Source organism: Aquarana catesbeiana, linkage group LG02 (genome assembly GCF_042186555.1).
Source record: "Aquarana catesbeiana isolate 2022-GZ linkage group LG02, ASM4218655v1, whole genome shotgun sequence".
NCBI classification, from domain to species: Eukaryota; Metazoa; Chordata; class Amphibia; order Anura; family Ranidae; genus Aquarana; species Aquarana catesbeiana.
This window is the reverse complement of record NC_133325.1, coordinates 775,142,183-775,161,635: the sequence shown is the minus strand read 5'-3', so window position 1 is coordinate 775,161,635 and position 19,453 is coordinate 775,142,183. Positions and strand designations below refer to the sequence as shown.

The window sequence follows — 19,453 nt, the reverse complement described above, 5'->3', positions numbered from 1 at the left end:
AAAATCACTGTGAACTTTGATGAATAAATCCCTTGATTTCCTTGCTCTTTATTAATCTGCAGTACGGGACATGTAAACAGATCTGTTTGCTGAAAATTTCATTTTGTGGGTCCAGTTGACAACCACCCTTATTAACAGTTGTGATGTTCTTGCACGGAGTGGACAGCTCATTGGTTAGAGCTGGGCTTTTCTAGTAATAATTTGTATGTACCGGCATGGGTATATTAGGACAGCTTGCCATTGTTAATGGTTATTCCTGGAAATTGACAAAATGGCCAATATCACATTTGCTAGTACACACACAACCAAACAACAGTAGCAATATTAAAAAAACAAAAGGCAAAAAAACATTGGTGCCAGATTATTTTCTCCTGAATCTACAGATTTTACTTTTATTTTTATTTTTTATAAACTGCTGTGTTATTACATAGCAAAGCTCTGTGCAGTCTATGAAACCTTTATGTGTTTTATTTCCGTTCTATTCTGTTATTTTTTTTTTTTTTTGTTATTTTAATAATCAGAACTTACTTTATTTTACATTTGTAATCATTTTTCATTTTATCCTAGTTATTATTTTATTTATTTGATCTAATTCTAGTTATTACTTTAAATTATTCTAGGTATTATATAATTACTTTAATTTTATCCTACTTTTTACTTTAATTTTATCCTAGTCAAGGCAAAAAAAAAAAAAAAAAAGCAACGATAAAAGGCTGGCTTAAATATATTTTGCTAAACATTAATGATACTTTAATACATTCAAATAAATAAGTGTTTTCAAATTGTCAAAAAGAATAAAGTAAAATTGGGAATGCATGTATAATATGATAACAACAAAAGCATTTTTTTATTTATATTAAATGTATTTATTTTTTTATAAGATCAGTAAGATCTTCGAAGCCAAATGACAATACAAGAAAAGCAGATTTATATTTTATATCTTTGAGGAGAGGTAGTATTTTATTTTTCTGTAAAAAAAAAAAAAAAATCTGGCATTTTCTGCCCTTTAATTCTCTTCTGAGAAAAGCAGGACTAAAAACACAGGATGAGGCGTCCATCTCCCCAACTCCCAGAATGCTTTGTGACTGACATGAAAAAGCCTTGATGATCCTTCCCTCTCGACCTGTATCCAGATGGCTACCCTGGTATCGATCCGTTGGTAATATATAACATGATGAATGTGTAGGGCTATTTCTGTCACCTTGGATACAAAAACCACCAGCGCTAGCTGATTGAATCCCCTGCCATTATTTCCACTGCAGAAACAGGATTTTTTTTTTTCCTTTTTAAAATTTATCCTTGTGATGTATTTTCGTACCAAGGCTCTGTGTGTCGCTGACCATTTTGGCATGCATATAATTGGAAGTTGGAATGCAACCAGATACAAGGGGGGGGGGGGTGGGGAAGAACATAGCTCTGGGGCTACTGCTGAGGAAAATGAAAAAAATAAAATAAATAAAAATAAATAAATAAATAAATATGTAAGAGAACATACGATAAAAAAAAAAAAAAAAAAAACAATCTACTAACAGAAAAGTGCGGTGGACGCGACAAATGGGGCTTTGTATTATTTTGGAATGATATATCATATCCCCATAGATTAACCTTCTACTAGGAACCGAGCCATGATGCATTGGGGTGATAGAGGGAGAGAGCAAATAAAATATATATTCTATCATGGAACTATGTGAGGAGGACTAGCATTAATTAAAAAGACAGAATCATTTTAGATATCCTGCGTCCCAGTGTTTTTTGGCAAAAGGAACGACGCTCGTCATCTGGGGCAAGTTTTAAGGCAGCAAACAGTGACTGAACCCGGCAGAGGCGGCTGGAGGAAAGAGGGACAACATGGAGAGAATGTACAACTCCAACAAGAGACTACATTTCTACATGGAGAAGAGATACGTGATAAAATAGTACAATAATTAGATAGATAGATAGATAGATAGATAGATAGATAGATAGATAGATAGATAGATAGATAGATAGATAGATAGATAGATAGATACATTATTGGTATATGATAGGTAAACAGATAAAAAAAGATTATAGGTAACATATATAGGTTATGGATTATAGGAGATAGATAGATACAGTAGATGGATTAATAAATATATAGATTTTCGGTATGTGATAGGTAAATAGGTACAGAGATAAAAAGAGATAGATAGAAAGATAGATTAAAAGTAACATATATAGGTTTTGGAAGATAGATAGATAGATAGATAGATAGATAGATAGATAGATAGATAGATAGATAGATAGATAGATAGATAGATAGATAGATAGATAGACAGATAGATACGGTAGATGGAATAATAAGTACATATATTATTGGTATGTGATAGGTAAATAGGTACAGAGATAAAAAGATATAGATAGATACATTATTGGTATACGATAGGTACAGAGATAAAAAAACATATCTAGGTTATGGATTATAGGAGATAGATAAATAGGTACAGAGATAAAAAGAGATAGATAGAAAGATAGATTAAAAGTAACATATATAGGTTTTGGATGATAGATAGATAGATAGATAGATAGATAGATAGATAGATAGATAGATAGATAGATAGATAGATAGATAGATAGATAGATAGATAGATTATAGGTAACATATCTAGGTTATGGATTATAGGAGATAGATAGATACTGTAGATGGATTAATAAATATATAGGTTATTGGTATGTGATAGGTAAATAGGTACATAGATAAAAAGAGATAGATAGATAGATAGATAGATAGATAGATAGATAGATAGATAGATAGATAGATAGATAGATAGATAGATAGATAGATAGATACGGTAGATGGAATAATAAGTAAATATATTATTGGTATGTGATAGGTAAATAGGTACAGAGATAAAAAGATAGATAGATAAATTATAGGTAACATATATAGGTTATGGATTATAGGAGATAGATACTGTAGATGGATTATTAAATATAGATTATTGGTATGTGATAGGTAAATAGGTACAGAGATAAAAATAGATAGATAGAAAGATAGATTATAAGTAACATATATAGGTTATGGATGATAGATAGATAGATAGATAGATAGATAGATAGATAGATAGATAGATAGATAGATAGATAGATATTGTAGAGAAAATAATAAATATATTATCGATATGTACGGGGTAAATTGATAGACAGATAGCTTATAGGAGATAGATAGATTATAGAACAGATTTTTAAAGTATTGTAATGCCACGGATAAAAAGATAACCAGGCACAATGGTAGATGGATAGATGCTATAGATAGATAATTCTAGGAGTGGAGGGATAGAAGGATAATTGGATACACAGACAGATTATAGATATAAAAGGTGGTGGGAATTACAATGGAAGTATCCGGTATATACAGATGGAACTTTTCCTTTTATACCGGATTGTTACAATGTATCCCTCTGTGCATGTCTCTATGTATACGGAATACTGAATGCCGCTCTGTTTATCCTTGTTTTGTTTTTCTGTAATAATCAAAAAGATCCGCCGGTACTTTTAAGTGTCAAGAAAAGAGCTGTTGCCATGACAACCACTAATGCACAAGGGGAATCACTGCTGACCACCACAAGCTCCCTTTCCTATAGAAGTGCCCAGGATCAGGCGCTCCCCATCACCAGCGCTCGTCACTCCTGTGCCCCCAGCCAGCCCAAACTATTTTGGGTCTTTGTGGAAACTATTCATTAGGGCCGGTCAACGACCAGAGAAAGCATGCCTATACCGAGAACACATGGAGCCTGCCGCCCTTGACCTCTTTCTTCTATGGGAAATGCTGGTCCCCTGGCTGTTTGGTTGGTTCAGTGGCTTCAGTCATTTTTGAATTATCGACCCAGAACATATGGAAATCTGGAGCTCTGACTATGCTTGTTCTGTGTGATTGGCACAGATTAGCTGTTCAGGTCTTTTTAGGGGGTCTGTTTATTAAAAAATATATTGCTACCCGCCTCTCTATAAAAAATTAGAAGAGGACTTGAATGGGTGGATGGCACATGGTCTGTCATGGTTAGGCAAGTAAAGATGACACTTCTGCCACGCTTATTGTATTATTTTCGTTTCCTACCCATATAGCGTTAGTGAGATCTGACTTGGTGAGATTCCAGGCCAAGCTTATTAATTTTGTGTGGCATGGCAAGAATCACAGAGTTTCTAAACAAGTACTCTTTACCCATAAAATGAAGGGAGGCCTCGGCCTACCACACCTTATGCTGTACTATCAACACCCAGATAGCTCAATTATCGGTAGTGTATTCCCGGGGCGGGGGGGGGGGGACCCGAATGGGTTGCCATGGGGAGGAAGTTGACTAAACACAATTCCAATAGATTTCCTTAAATGGCAACCCAATACGGACAGACCTCCCATCCTCGTTCTCACCTTATCTAATTCCCTGGCGGTTTGGGATAAGGTCTTGCACAATCCCAACTTGGTCTCACCCTTCCCTCTACTTGCTCATCTTTTAAATAATCCTGCTTTCCCTCCTGGACAAGATCCTGAAGCCTTCCGCTAGTGGCTCTACAAGGGTCTCTACCGTATGGGGCACTTCTCCACTCCCCCGAGGTCATTTTACCTTAATACATTGCAAGTTACGTCTGAAGATGCCTGCATTGGAAAGTTTTAGGTTCTTTCAGAACTCTCATTTCTACGTCAAGACCCTTAAGTGACCCCTTATGAAAGCTGGTGTGAACAGAAAAAGGGACAGAGGAGAGGGATCTCTATTATCCATTGGCTTCTGCTTGACTCTGATGTAAAACTAACATATATGCAAGTGTGGGACTCGGACACGGCCTCTGAGAGCGAACTGGACCATTGGCAGTCATCCTTCCACTTTGCCTTTAAAGGGATACTTGATGTCTCTTTGGGGGAATCGAGTGTTATGGTCCTTACAAGATGGTACATGGTTCCAGCTAGCATAGCGAGGCTATTTCTGACCTCCTTACCATTATGTTTTAGGGGCTGCCAATCTCTGGGTACCATGCACCAGGTTTGGTGGGAATGCCCTAAAATCAGGGGCTACTGGAACAAAGTCTTTATTATACTAAGAAATGTTACCGAAAAATCGGTTGCCCAGCTACCCCATATAGCTCTTCTTAACAAAAAGGTTGCTGATTGCTCCCGTGCAACACAATAATTCATTTTATGCCTTTAGCTGCCAAACTTGCCATAGCCCGATCCTGGAAGCACCCCTCAGTTCATATTGCAAGTTTCAGGTGCAAAGTTTCCTGGATCATGCTCAATGAGCACCTGGCAAATAAACTTACTGACTCACTTAGTGTCTAAATTTATGAAGATATGGGAGCTTGGGCAAACTACAACCATACAGACCTGTAGGTCTTCTCTGTTGCCTTTTTCGGGAACCCCTCTTTGGTCCTCTTAGTGTAAATTGACAAGACAGAGGCCTCCACTAAGTTTCCTACCCCCCCCCCCCCCCTTACTTTGTCCCCCTCTCTTCTTTATCTCCACTTTCTAAGGCTTGTTTACACTTGACAAAGTTTCTAACGCTTAACATACACTCCTTTAGCCTTAGTATGGGCTTAAGACTCACGTCAATGAGCTTTAGTATGGGCGTTAAACTGGCGTTTTACAAGCCTTAAAAAGGCTCCCCAAATGCCCTATGTGCAGTTTTGATGCATTTCATGAGCGTTAAGGCTCGTTAAAACTGCTTCACACATGGGATATTACAGGAAATACACTCATTTTAACACCCCCCCGCAACTGCACTGGAACACCTGCCAGGGCATTTGCAAAGCGCTACCATAGACTTGAATAGGAGGCGTTGAAAGGCTTCAAATGCCTCCTGACTCAACATCATGTGGCTTCATGTTTTGGTAATGTGCTATCCATTGTATCATTTGCATAGGAGTTTGAGGGGCATTTTTAACACTGCTTTCAATTCTAAGTAAATGTATGGTCATTTGGGTGGGATATTCCCTCCCATATTCCCTCCCCCTTTCTTATTTTATTTCTTTTTTGGTCACTCTGAATATCATTAGCGTTTATATGCTCTTTGAGTGTTTTTGTTGTAGTTTTCATTGTATCCAAAATGATGCTGTTATTGTACCTTTATTGCGTTTGGATTGGGACCCCAGCCCGTGTAATCTCTTTGTATAACGTACCCTTTGTACTTTGACTTTCTTTAAAGCGGAGTTCCAGTCTCCCAATGCGATTTTTTTTTTAAGACTCCACTCTAACTTGATCCACTCTATATGCAATCTTTAGATAGTGTTATTCATGGAGTCCGTTTTATTTATGTTTGAATTTAATAAAAGTACCTGGATCTCGGAAGCTGACAGGGTCCATCTTCACTGTGGGCATCTGAAGCCCTCTTCTACTTCTATTTCCGGGAATCGGTGCAGTTGGCTACCCAGCATGCACCTCCCGATCTCGCGCCTGTGCAGTAATGCCACCGCGCTGTGCTCCTTCCTCCTGAGTCCTAACACATTACCATAGCGGCGCTGGCGGACGTTCCCGTCGGTCATCGCAAGATTTGGGCACTAGGCGATTGGCAAGGACTCCTGGGATACATGACGCCGCTATCACAGGAGCTCTTGCGAATCACCTAGTGATGTAATCGCCTAAGCGGGGACTGCCGGAAGAAAGAAGATAATTAAAGGTATTTCCTTTAAAAAAAAAAAAGAATTTCCATAGTGAAAAGAATGCTAACAGGGGCCACCATAGAGAGGAAGTGTATAAAATGCGTGGAACTCCGCTTTAATAATAAAACAGATTGAAAGTAAAAAAAAATATTGTCGCGCGAATACCTTAAGGTATAATTAAAGGCAAAACTTTTTTTTATAGTTTTGGATAGAATGGAGAGGGTATAAAACCCTTGTCAATTTTTATTGCTGTTTGTGGCCCCCTGTTAAGGAGATTCGCCCTCTCTATGTGTACCATTATCATTTAAAGTGAAAGTAAGAGAGAATCCCACATTTTGGGTTGTCCCCAGGAAAGTCATAGAGGGGAAATCTTCCAATGGGGACACTAGTTCTGATGAGGGGGGGGGGGTCCCCAAGGAATTCAATTATTTGCAAGGATTTCCCCTCACTTCCTGTTTGGCTATGGGATAGGAAGTGAAGGGAAATCTCTGCAATGAAACAGAGATGGCAAAAAAAATCTGACCCGGGTTATATTACCCTCCCTTACTCGATCTAAAATGAAAAAAAAAAGTTTTGCCTATAGTTCTACTTTAAGCATTTGGATGTTCACCACGAATAATAACTGTATTGTGTATAATGTTTATTTCTTATATCTACAGCTCCATCTAGTGGCCATAATTCAATATTTTCCTGATTGAGGCATTTCAGGAAAATACCACATAATGGCCAGTAGATGGAGCCGACGATCAAAGGAAATAAACGTATTATACACATTGATTATTCAGGGCGTTTGTGTGAATACTTAAGGTAAAAACACCACAATTTTTTTTTTAAATCAATAAACCCCTTATTTGTATGGAGAACATTGCTTCTGAAGAAGTGGCTTGGGCACAGTGTGGTCAGTTTTCTAATTGTGCTGAGAATTCAGCCTGCTCTCCCCCAAAAATCAGACTTGTACTGACATGCCCCCCCATTAGTACAGACCCCCCAAGACAAACCACCCCCCCAGCATAAACCAACCTCATCAGCAAGCCCCGCCCGTTACCGCACCAGCTCGGGCGGTTCTGGTTCATAAAAACACCCAGGCGGCAGCTGGAGAGGAGAGTGTGCAGCCACAGCGCCGGGGTGGAGAGCAGATCGTGACAGGCTTGGGCAGCAGGCAGGAGTGAGACACAGAGAGGAGGAGAAGAACTGGAACACGTCAGGCACGGACCGCCCCCCCCCCGTGACATCACTGCGCGGCTGATCTCTCTCCACACAGAGACAGCCCCTCCAATCTCCGGCTTGGGCAGGAAACACAGTGGCGGCAAGTCTCTCTTCCCCTGATCCGCTCCTGTCAGTTGCTGGCGGAAAGAGCCACCTCTGGACACAGACAAGGAGAGGAGGAGGGAGGGCAACACTCTGGCGCTTCAGTGCCCCCACCTCTGTGGCACCTGGGTGCGCTGCACCACGCGCACCCACCCAGGATCGGCCCTGATTATGTGATCACTTATAGAAAAGGGGGGGAAGGTGTTTATGATATATTTTTTTTTTTTATGTACAGCATACACAGATGTTTTGCCTTTCATTTCTATTTTAAACGGAATTGATTGTTTTATAAGGAGAGGGTTCACATATACTTTAACTACAATGTTTGTTTTTTTAATTTCTATTGCTATAGATTATTGGGTATATTGCTTACATATTCTACCCACTTGCTGACCGTGTGCTGTAGCTTTACTGCTACAGTGCCGGCCATATACGTGATTCTGCTTTTCCAGGTAAGGGACGCCCCACCTCTGCTGTGATATGTCACAGCACAAGCCAATCAGCAAGTGCTGTCCAATGGATGATCCCTGGCACCCTGCTGATCAGCAAGGAGGAAGACAGGACAGAGCTCTATGTAAACAATACAGAGCTCTGTCCTGTCAGCGGGGAATAAAAACCAGCACATCCCTTAGTAAAAGCGCCACATAGTACACACATACAGTGCCTTGAAAAAGTATTCATACCCCTTGAAATTTTCCACATTTTGTCATGTTACAACCAAAAATGTAAATTTATTTTATTGGGATTTTATGTGATAGACCAACACAAAGTGGCACATAATTGTGAAGTGGAAGAAAAAATGATAAATATTTTTTTTTATTTTGTTTACAAATGAATATGTGAAAAGTGTGTGGGGTACATTTGTATGGCGCCCCCCTGAGTCAATACTTTTTAGACCCTCCTTTTACTGCAATTACAGTCGCAAGTCTTTTTGGGGATGTCTCTACCAGCTTTGCACATCTAGAGAGGGACATTTTTGCCCATTCTATTTTGCAAAATATCTCAAGCTCTGTCAGATTGGATGGAGAGCGCCTCTGAACAGCAATTTTCAAGTCTTGCCACAAATTCTCAATTGGATTTAGGTCTGGAATTTGACTGGGCCATTCTAACACATGAATATGCTTTGATCTAAACCATTCCATTGTAGCTCTGGCTGTATGTTTAGGGTCGTTGTCCTGCTGGAAGGTGAACCTCAGCCCCAGTCTCGTCTTTTGTAGACTCTAACAGGTTTTCTTCTAAGATTGCCCTGTGTTTGGCTCCATCCATCTTCCCATCAACTCTGACCAGCTTCCCTGTCCCTGCTGAAGAAAAGCATCCCCACAACATGATGCTGCCACCACCATGTTTCACAGTGGGGATGGTGTGTTCAGGGTGATGTGCAGTGTTAGTTTTCCACCACACATAGCGTTTTGCTTTTAGGTCAAAAAGTTCAATTTTGGTCTCATCTGACCAGAGCACCTTCTTCCACATGTTTGCTGTGTCCCCCACATGGCTTCTCGCAAACTGCAAACAGGACTTCTTATGGCTTTCTTCTTGGCACTCTTCCATAAAGGACAGATTTGTGGAGAGCACGACTAATAGTTGTCCTGTGGACAGATTCTCCCACCTGAGCTGTGGATCTCTGCAGCTCCTCCAGAGTTACCATGGACCTCATGGCTGCTTCTCTAATGAATGCTCTCCTTGCCCTGCCTGTTAGTTTAGGTGGACGGCCATGTCTTAGTAGGTTTGCAGTTGTGCCATAATCTTTCCATTTTCGGGTGATGGATTAAACAGAGCTCTGTGAGATGTTCAAAGCTTGGGATATTTTTTTATAACCTAACCCTGCTTTATACTTCTCCACAACTTTATCCCTGACCTGTCTGGTGTGTTCCTTGGCCTTCTGATGCTGTTTGTTCACTAAGGTTCTCTAACAAAACTCTGAGGGATTCACAGAACAGCTGTATTTATACTGAGTTTAAATTACACACTCTATTTACTCTATTAGGTGACTTCAAAAGGCATTTAGTTCCACTAGATTTTAGTTAGGGGTATCGGAGTAAAGGGGGCTGAATACAAATGCACGCCACACTTTTCACATATTTATTTGTAAAAAAATTTTGAAAACCATTTATCATTTTTCTTCCACTTCACAAACATGGGCCACTTTGTGTTGGCCTATCACATAAAATCCCAATAAAATACTCTTACATTTTTTGGTTGTAACATGACAAAAAGTTTCAAGGGGTGTGAATACTTTTTCAAGGCACTGTAAACAATGGTTAGACACACATTTAAACATTGAACGCCTTAGATATTAAATCCCTTTCCAGCCAGTGTCATTGGTACAGTGACAGTGTATATATTTAGCGTTGATCACTGTATTAGTGTCACTGGTTCCCACAAAGCAAAAGTGTCAGATTGCCCACCATACTATCACAGCCCCGTTATAAGTCGCTCATCACCGCCATTAATAGTATAAATAAAAATTCCAGTATATATCCCATAGTTTGTAGATGCCATAACTTTTGAGCAAATCAATCGAATATACGCTTATTGGGATTTTTGTTTTTACCAAAAAAAATGTAGCAGAATACATATTGGCCTACATTTATGAATAAATTTGATTTTTAAAATGTTTTTATTAGATATGTTTTATATCAGAAAGTAAAAAATATTGTTTTTCTTTAAAAAAAAATTCGGCATTTTTTTGTTTATAGCGCAAAAAATAGAAAAAACGCAGAGGTGATCAAACACCCCCAAAAGAAAGCTCTATTTGTGGGAAAAAATCATATACATTTAATTTATGTACAGCTTTGCATGACTGCGCAATTGTTAGTTAAAGTAACACAGTGCCGAGTCACAAAAAATGGCTTGGTCAGCAAGGGGGGTAAATCTCCTGAAGGTCAAGTGGCTCTATAAAGCCATATTTTTGTACTTAGTGGGGTTGATTTACTAAAGGCAGATAGACTGTGCACTTTGCAATGTGCAATTGCCCTCCGCAACAGCAGTTGCTCCAGAGCTTAGTAAATGAGCAGAAGCTCTGCTGACTTCCATCATCCAATCACGTGCAAGCAAAAATGCAGTTTTTTTATTTTCCTTGCATGTGATTGGGTATTGTTTGCAAAGTGAAGCTTTACCTCATTTACTTAGCTCTGGAGCAACTGCACTTTGAAAAAGCGCACAGTCTATTTGTCTTTGGTAAATCAACCACAAAGTTTTACTAAACCCACAACAGTAAAATCAGTCTGTATATGCAATAACGCCTGCTTGTTATACTCCCTGTGGAACCTAAGGGATTAATCCTGTGCATTGTGTAAAAAGGCTGTTTAATCCTGTCTTCTCTGATCCTCCTCCTCTTTCACTGTCCCTAATCCATCTTGTGATAGAACAGAGGCTAGGGGACGGGCTGCACATGCTCAGTTTGGTGTGTATTGCTTTTTTCTTGGGAGAGTGCGTGTGATCAGCACAGGGCCAATCAGCACTGTCCAGACAGAGGGTCAGGGGTCCTGCAGCCTCATAGGACAGTCAGAGGAGAATGAAATCTCCTCCTACAAACTTTAACCAGACGCTGATACCCTGTTTCCCCGAAAATAAGACCTATCGTGATTGTCAGTGATGGCTGCAATATAAGCCCTACTCCCCAAATAAGCCCTAGTTAAAGTCATTGTAGGTCTTATTTTCAGGGTAGGGGATATTTTCGGGGAAACAGGGTAGGGCTTATTTGGGGGGTAGGGCTTATATTGCAGCCATTACTGACAATCACGCTAGGTCTTATTTTCGGGGAAACAGGGTAGAAGTCACAAGACTGCTATATACTGCTGACCAGAAAAGGTATTTAGGCATTTATATTTATTAAAACTATTGCATCTCCATGATCTGTGTACTGTGGGAGACCAGATATAGTGAATGCAGGCTCCTGAGTTTAGTAACACTTTCATTAATACATTTGCTTCATTTCCTTGGTTTGTATTACACATCTCATGTACGCGGTTTACTGACCTGGGTCAGTGTCACTCATTTTGAGCTCCCTGATAGATATAATTTTATAGCAACTGTTGTGCTGATATGTATTTTTCAATGTTTTTCTATTCTGTGGGTCATACCCGTGGGATGTTTTACAATTGGCGATTTATAACAAAGTTTATTTTTCATATATCTTTGTGGTGCGGAGATTTGCTTTAGGGGGTACTTTTCGTTTTTTTGTGAATTCTTTATGTGTATGGAGTAGCGTGCAATAAATACTCCGACATCTAGGATGTGACCGATGGAAAACATGTGACTGATAGGCTTTAATTTTACAATTCTATTTGCAGTTTTTCTACAATTTCCAGCGCCTATACGGAGAGTATCTTTATGGAACCCATTCACCTGTCATCCTCCGTGGCAGCCAAGAAGATAATAAATGAAGGTGAGCTTCCAGCTGATATTAAAACACAGTTTAAAAAGGCTTAATATATAGCCGGTGCAATACATACTGGACATGCAAGCAATGCTTGAGAAGAATTGTTATAATAGTGCAGCCTCACTTCTCAGAGATCACTCCATGTTTGATTATCTACTTGTATTTTCTCCCTGTCAGGCTAAGTGTTGGACTCTAAGGTTGTCCTATCTCCCACCTGAGCTCAGTGCTAATAAGAGACTTTCCTGGAATTTTATGCAACTTTACATGCCTCCATGAAAATATAGTTTTTTTTCACATACAGTGGGAGAAAATAATTATTTGATCCCCAGCAGATTTTGTAAGTTTGCCCACTTACAAAGAAATGGAGGGTCTATAATTTTTATCATAGGTGTATTTTAAATGACAGAGGCAGACTATCAACCAAAAATCCAGAAAAGAGATGATACAAATGTTATAAATTGAGTTTCAGGTCAGTGGGTAAAATAAGTATTTGATCCCCTACCAACCAACAATAATTTTGGCTCCCACAGACTGGCTACAGTAGGAGCTCATGTGGTACACAGATTAGTCCTGTCAATGTAAGAAGGAGCTCCTAACAACAACTCGTTATGTGTATAAAAGACACCTGTCCACAGAATCTCTTCTATTCAAACCTCACCATCATGGGCAAGACCAAAGAGCTCTCAAAGGACACCAGGGACAAGATTGTAGACCTGCACAAGGCTGGAATGGGCTACAAGACCATCAGCAAGAAGCTTGGTGAGAAGGAGACAACTGTTGGAGCGATTATTCGCAAATGGAAGAAATACAAAATAACCATCAATTGCCCTCAGTCTGGGACTCCATGCAAGGTTTCGCCTCATGGGGTAAGGATGATCATAAGAAAAGTGAGGGATCAGCCCAGAACTACACAGGAGGAGCTTGTGAATGATCTCAAGGCAGTTGGCACCACAGTCACCAAACAAACCATCGGTAACACAATAAGCTGCCATGGATTGAAATTCTGCAGCACCCGCAAGGTCCCCCTCCTTAAGAAGGCACATGTACAGACCCGTCTGAAGTTTGCCAATGAACATCTAAATGATTGAGAGAAGGATTGGGAGAAATTGCTGTGGTCAGATGAGACCAAAATTGAGCTCTTTGGCATTAACTGGACTCGCCGTGTTTGGAGGAAGAAAAATGCTGACTATGACCCTGAGAACACCATCCCTACAGTCAAGCACGGAGGTGGAAACATTATGCTTTGGGGCTGTTAACCCTGCCAAAGGTACAGGCGACTTTACTGCATTGAGGGGCCAATGGACGGGGCCATGTATTGTAAAATCTTAGATGAGAACCTTCTTCCCTCAGCCAGAACACTGAAGATGGGACGTGGATGTGTCCTACAGCATGACAATGACCCAAAACATACCACCAAGGCAACAAAGAAGTGGCTCAAGAAGAAGCACAGTAAGCTCATGGAGTGGCCTAGCCAGTCTCCAGCCCTTAATCCTATAGAAAATGTATGGAGGGAGCTGAAACTTTGAGTTTCCAAGCAATAGCCAAGAAACCTTAAAGAGGAGTTCCGCCTGCCCCTTTAAAAATTAAAGGTAGGCAGCTACACATACTGCAGCTGCTGATTCTTAACACTAAGACACTTACCTGTCCTGAAGTCCAGCGATGTCTGCACCGCATCCGATGTTTACATCAGGTGGTCGGGTGCAGCCACCACCATTGCTTGTAAGGGGACCCGGCAGTGTAGCCTTTCGGCTTCACGGCTGCATCCCTACTGTGCATGCATGAAGCGTGCTGCACTCTCACTGGCCCAGAAGAAGGGGAGGGAGGAGGAGGGGGTCCGAGCTGCTCACGTACTTCTCTGTGGCCCGGTCTCCCGGAAGTGGGGACAGGTAAAAAACAGGTACCTGCTCCCCCCCCCCCCCTCCCTGGAGGGGGCGGGGGGTAATCAGATAGGCAGAAGTTCCACTTTTGGGTGGAACTCCGCTTTAAGGATTTAGAGAAGGTCTGTGAAGAAGAGTGGACCAAAATCCCTCCTGAGATGTGTGCAAACCTGGTCACCAATTACAAGAAACATCTGACCTCTGTGCTTGCCAACAAGGGTTTCTCCACAAAGTACTAACTAAGTCAAATATTTATTTTACTCACTGAACTGCAACTCAATTTATAACATTTGTATCATGTGTTTTTTTCTGGTTGATATTCTGTCTCTATCATTTAAAATACACCTATGTTAAAAATGTATAGACCCTTCATTTCTCTGTAAGTGGGCAAACTTATAAAATCTGCAGGGGATCAAATATTTATTTTCCCCGCTGTAATACATAATACAGAACAGTAAAATTCTCTACCTTTCATAATTAAAAAAAAAGCATTCCTGAACACGGTAACATGATGTTGGTAGGACTATGATGTCATCCACCCAAGTAAACTCTGACACCAAAGCTTACTCAGGGTGAACTTCTGCAGCAGGGAAGTATAGATAGATAATTAAGTTGCTTGGGGGGGTTGGCTATCAAAGGAAACTTTCGCTGCGCTCTGATTGGCCAAAGTGACAGTGCCCCTTTATTGCTAGGTCCCAGCGTTTTTTTTATTCAGTGGAAACGTAGTTCTAGCACCTCCAGCACTGAATGTACATACAGTGGAACCTTGGTTAACGAGTAACGCGGTTAACGAGCGTTTTGAAAGACGAGCAACTTTTTAAAAAAATCCTGACTGTTGTCTCGCAAAACGAGCAGAATTCAAGCTAATGGGGTGTGCAGTACCGCATTTGGCCAGAGGTGAGGGGGCGCCGGTGACACTCGGAATGGTTCAGTTCCTGAGTGTTTCCAAGCTTTTTCGAGGGTTTCGAGTTCAGCCGAGCTGTCCCCAAATATTTCCGAGGCTCTCTGGGGCCCCCCCCACCTCAGGCCACATGCAGTATTGCATGCAATAGAAGTCAATGCGGAACGAATTATCTTCATCTCCATTGACTTCTATGGGGAAACTCGCTTTGATACGTGAGTGCTTTGGATGACAAGCATTCTCCTGGAATGGATTTTGCTTGTAATCCAAGGTTCCCCCGTACTGGCAAGGGGTGCTGGGGTGTGCTGGAGAGTCCACTGATGCTGGCTGCTGGGGGAATTATTGTCGTTGGTGGGGATCTATTATTGTTGCTGTGGAGGGCTGTTGGTGCTGGTGGAGGATCTAATGTAGCTGTAGGGGACTCATATTTTTGGGGGTCAATTGTTGTTGGGAGGGATCTACTGTTGAGGGATGGGCCTATTGATGTTGGGGAGTATTTTGTTGCAGGGGTCTTATGTTGCTGGGGGTGTAGTTTGTTGTGGGGGGGGGTCTATTGTTGCTGGCTGCAGGTGATCTATTTTACTGCTTTTCCTGTTATCATTAACAAATTCCATACAAGGTGCTTAGCACTACAAATGATAATTGGTTCTGTATTCTCTAAAAGGGGCGGTGCTGGGAGGTGGGTAGGGAGCAGAGACAAGGAATGACTCAGAAATGGGAGTACCTGCGCCTATTCTCTGATCTAAAAAGCCCTGCTAGGTCCACTTTAACTGCTTACATACAAAGATTTTCCCCCTTAATGACTGGCCATTTTTTGCGATACGGCGTCGCTTTAACTGACACTTGCGCGGTCGTGCAACATTGTACCCAAACAAAATTGACGTCCTTTTTTCCCACAAATAGAGCTTTTTTTTGGTGGTATTTGATCACCTCTGCTGTTTTTATTTTTTGCGCTATAAACAGAAAAAGAGCGTCAATTAAAAGAAAAGGTATATATATACATATATTTACTTTTTGTTATAATAAACATCCCAAAAAAACAAAAAAAAAAAAAACAAATCTCTTCATCAGTTTAGGGCAATATGTATTCTTCTACATATTTTTGGTAAAAAAAAATCGCAATAAACATATATATATTGGTTAGTGAAAGAGTTATAGTGTCTACAAAATAGGGAATAGATTTATGGCATTTTTATTATTATTATTTTTTACTAGTAATGGCAGTGATCCGCGATTTTTAGCGGGACTGCGGCATTGTGGCGGACAGATTGGACACTTTTGACACTCTTTTGGGACCACTGACATCTATACATGCTATCAAAATGTACTGATTACCTTGTAAATTTCACTGGCAGGGAAGGGGTTAACACTAGGGGACGATCAAGGGGTTAAATGTGTTCCCTGGGAGGTGCTTCTAACTGGGGGGGGATGGGACTGACTGGAGAATGAGAGAGATCGCTGTTCCTAATCACTAGGAACAGCAGATCTCTCTCTCCTCCCCTGACAGAACAAGGATCTGTTTGTTTACATTGACAGATCCCCGTTCCGGCTCTCTTTCCCGCGACCACGGGTGGCCGGCGGACATCACAGCCGCCGACCACGTGCTTCAGGTCCCCACCGTGCAGCACGTGCACGCCTACTATGGCTCTTAAAGAAGCTGACGTACAGCTACGGTGATTCACAGGAAAGAGCCAACCTGCCGCAGTATAATGACGGCGGCTGGTCGGCAAGTGGTTAAAGCTGAACTTCATGAACCAAATTTTTCATGTAAACATATTCCTCAATAACCGCAAAGAATATACATTTAGTTTGCATGCACCAGATACTTCGTTGTAAAAGTAAGGGTGACATCATGACTGTGGTGTACATAGCAGAGCTGTGGGAGGAGCCCAGCAGGTCCCACCCACTATAGGTTTCCTGCAGAAAACTACAGGAGGGGGGCGGAGACAAGACCAGTCACCCTGCACAAGGAGAGAGAGCAGCAGTGAGCGGTCTTTATTACAGGGAGTCTCACACTGGATTACTGCACAGATCTGGAAAAAATACACAAAGCACACCGAGATTCGAAGAAGAAGACACATGGCTCTTGTATTTGGATTATATTTACTTATCTCAGAGTTCAGCTTTAAAGACGCGACTGCTTGTAGTTCCAATGTTAATTGCAGCTGCTTGTTTGGCTATAAAAGCACTAAAGCAGGAGCCAGTGAATTAGAGGGAACCTTGACTTCCAGACAGGAACATGATAGTAAATGTCAGTGTAATAAATGCCGCCTATGTGAGACTTGGTGCCGGGCCAGAACACAATGAGGAATTCTCCGAGAACACACAGACATATTAATATAACACACGAGGGGGTGAGCGGAAAGGAAAGCTAGATTAAAATAGCAAAAAATGAATAATCAAGTCATTGTACCATCTTTATTGCAAGCATTATTGGTAACTGTAATAACACAATACAAGGAGAACTGAGCAATAAACAATATATACAAAGTAAAAACAATACTTTTTTTCAAAGAGGAAGGATGCCTAAAAAATAATCTTCTTTTAATTTCGTAATTTCTTTGGATAGCGTAGAGATGTTCCATGAATATCAGAAAAAGGACAACACCGCACATTGGTTCTGGCTGGTTGCTGGCAAGTTGAATCCCATGCTGGCTTCTTATAGCTGTTGGGGGATTTCATTGGGGGGGGGCATTGTTGGGACTTCATTAGTGGCTCGCGGTATATTTTTTGGGGGGAGGGGGTGGCAAACAATCCAACTGCCACGGTCGGTCGGTCACCAGACCCGCACTTACCCCATCTAGGTCGCGGGCACCTTTTCCTCTGGGCGGTGGCTCCTCCTCCTAGGCTTCACGGCGGCTTCCCCTGCGTCAACGCCTCAGGACCCGCTTCCTGATTCCTGATTGGCCGGGAGGAGATATATTTATTTGCTATTGTCACACAACTGGGTGGGCTCAGGGCGCAGTGCTCTGCACCCCCGAGCCTGCCCTTTTTTGAAGTCAATTAGAGCCTCTAATCATGTGCTTGTTAAAAAAAAAAAAAAAAAACCCTATTGGAATTCATGCGTCCGGCGTCCTGCATGTAGATTAGGGGGGCGACGCCCCCGCGCCCCATATGGACGGGCCGCCATTGGACTTCGTTGGGGACATTCCTGCACCACGGGGGAACCGACATTACAAAGCCAAACAATGGCGTCACCTACATCATGATAGTTTATGTTCACACTTGTGTGTTGCGGAAATGCGTACAAAATCACACTCTTTCCCGCAATGCACAAAAAACACACAACCCTTTAGCAGACAAGCAACAGTGCTATTCATTTTTAACACCACCCACAAGCATCTTGCTAACGCATGCGAGTTTTGGTTTGGCTCAGTTTTTAATCATTTAAAGACCGCAATACCCTGGTATTTTTGGGGGGGGGGGGTTTTCAGCCATTTCTCTTTCCCATAAAAGTGAACCAAATGGCTGAATAGCCGGTGGATTGCTTTTAGAAGCAGCAGGAGGGGTGATCCCCTCTCCTGCCGCTCACCAGTGTTTCTCTGGCTTACCGTCCCTACCGGCGAGCCCAGGAAACGATCTGACAGTTTCCGCGGCTCGTCACAGAGGGGAGAAGAGACCAGATCGTCTCTCCCCACCTCTATGATCTAGGAGGAGCGGAGCAACGTCATGACATCACTTCCAGTCTAGGGCGGAAGTAAACATTTTTTTATTGATTGTTTTAAGCAAAAGATAACATTCTTTTTTGATCTTTTGCTTTCAAAGCTAGAGGAGATATATGGGGTCTTATAGACCCCAGATCTCTCCATGAACAGGACCTGTCATCCCTTATTTCTATTACAAGGAATGTTTACATTCCTTGTAATAGGAAAAAAAGTGATTTAAAAAAAATTTAAAGGACAGCGTAAAAATAAAAAATAAAATAAGAAAAAAAACATTTAAAGCGCCCCATCCCACTGTGCTTGAGCACAGAAACGAACACATGCATATGTAAATGGTGTTCGCACGACACGTGTGAGGTATCGCCGCGAACTTTATAACAGGAGCAATAACTCTAGCGATAGACCTCCTATGTAACTTTAAACTGGTAATCTGTAAAAACTTTAAAGTGTCGCCTATGGAGATTTTTAAGTATCACAGTTTGTCGCCATTTCACCAGCAATTTTAAAGCGTGACATGTTAGGTATCTATTTACTCTACATAACCCCATCTTTTATATTTTACCAAAAAATTGGGTTATTTATTGTTTTTTGGGTTATTTATTGCTTTAAAATTCAGTGTATTTTTTCCAAATAAATTGCATTTGAAAAACTGCTGCGCAAATACCGTGTGACAATATAATGTTTGGGGTTTCTAAGTTATTTTCTAGCAAAAAATACT

General features: G+C 41.2%; 1 protein-coding gene across 1 annotated transcript in view; it reads left to right on the top strand.

The window, feature by feature from the left end:
• The window catches only part of STYXL2 (serine/threonine/tyrosine interacting like 2), a 140,487-nt gene that overhangs the window by 97,757 nt on the left and 23,277 nt on the right, over positions 1-19,453 (top strand). The window contains exon 3 of the mRNA XM_073617369.1: positions 12,207-12,301. Coding sequence (XP_073473470.1) covers positions 12,207-12,301 — 95 coding nt within the window. The remainder of the gene's footprint in view (positions 1-12,206; positions 12,302-19,453) is intronic.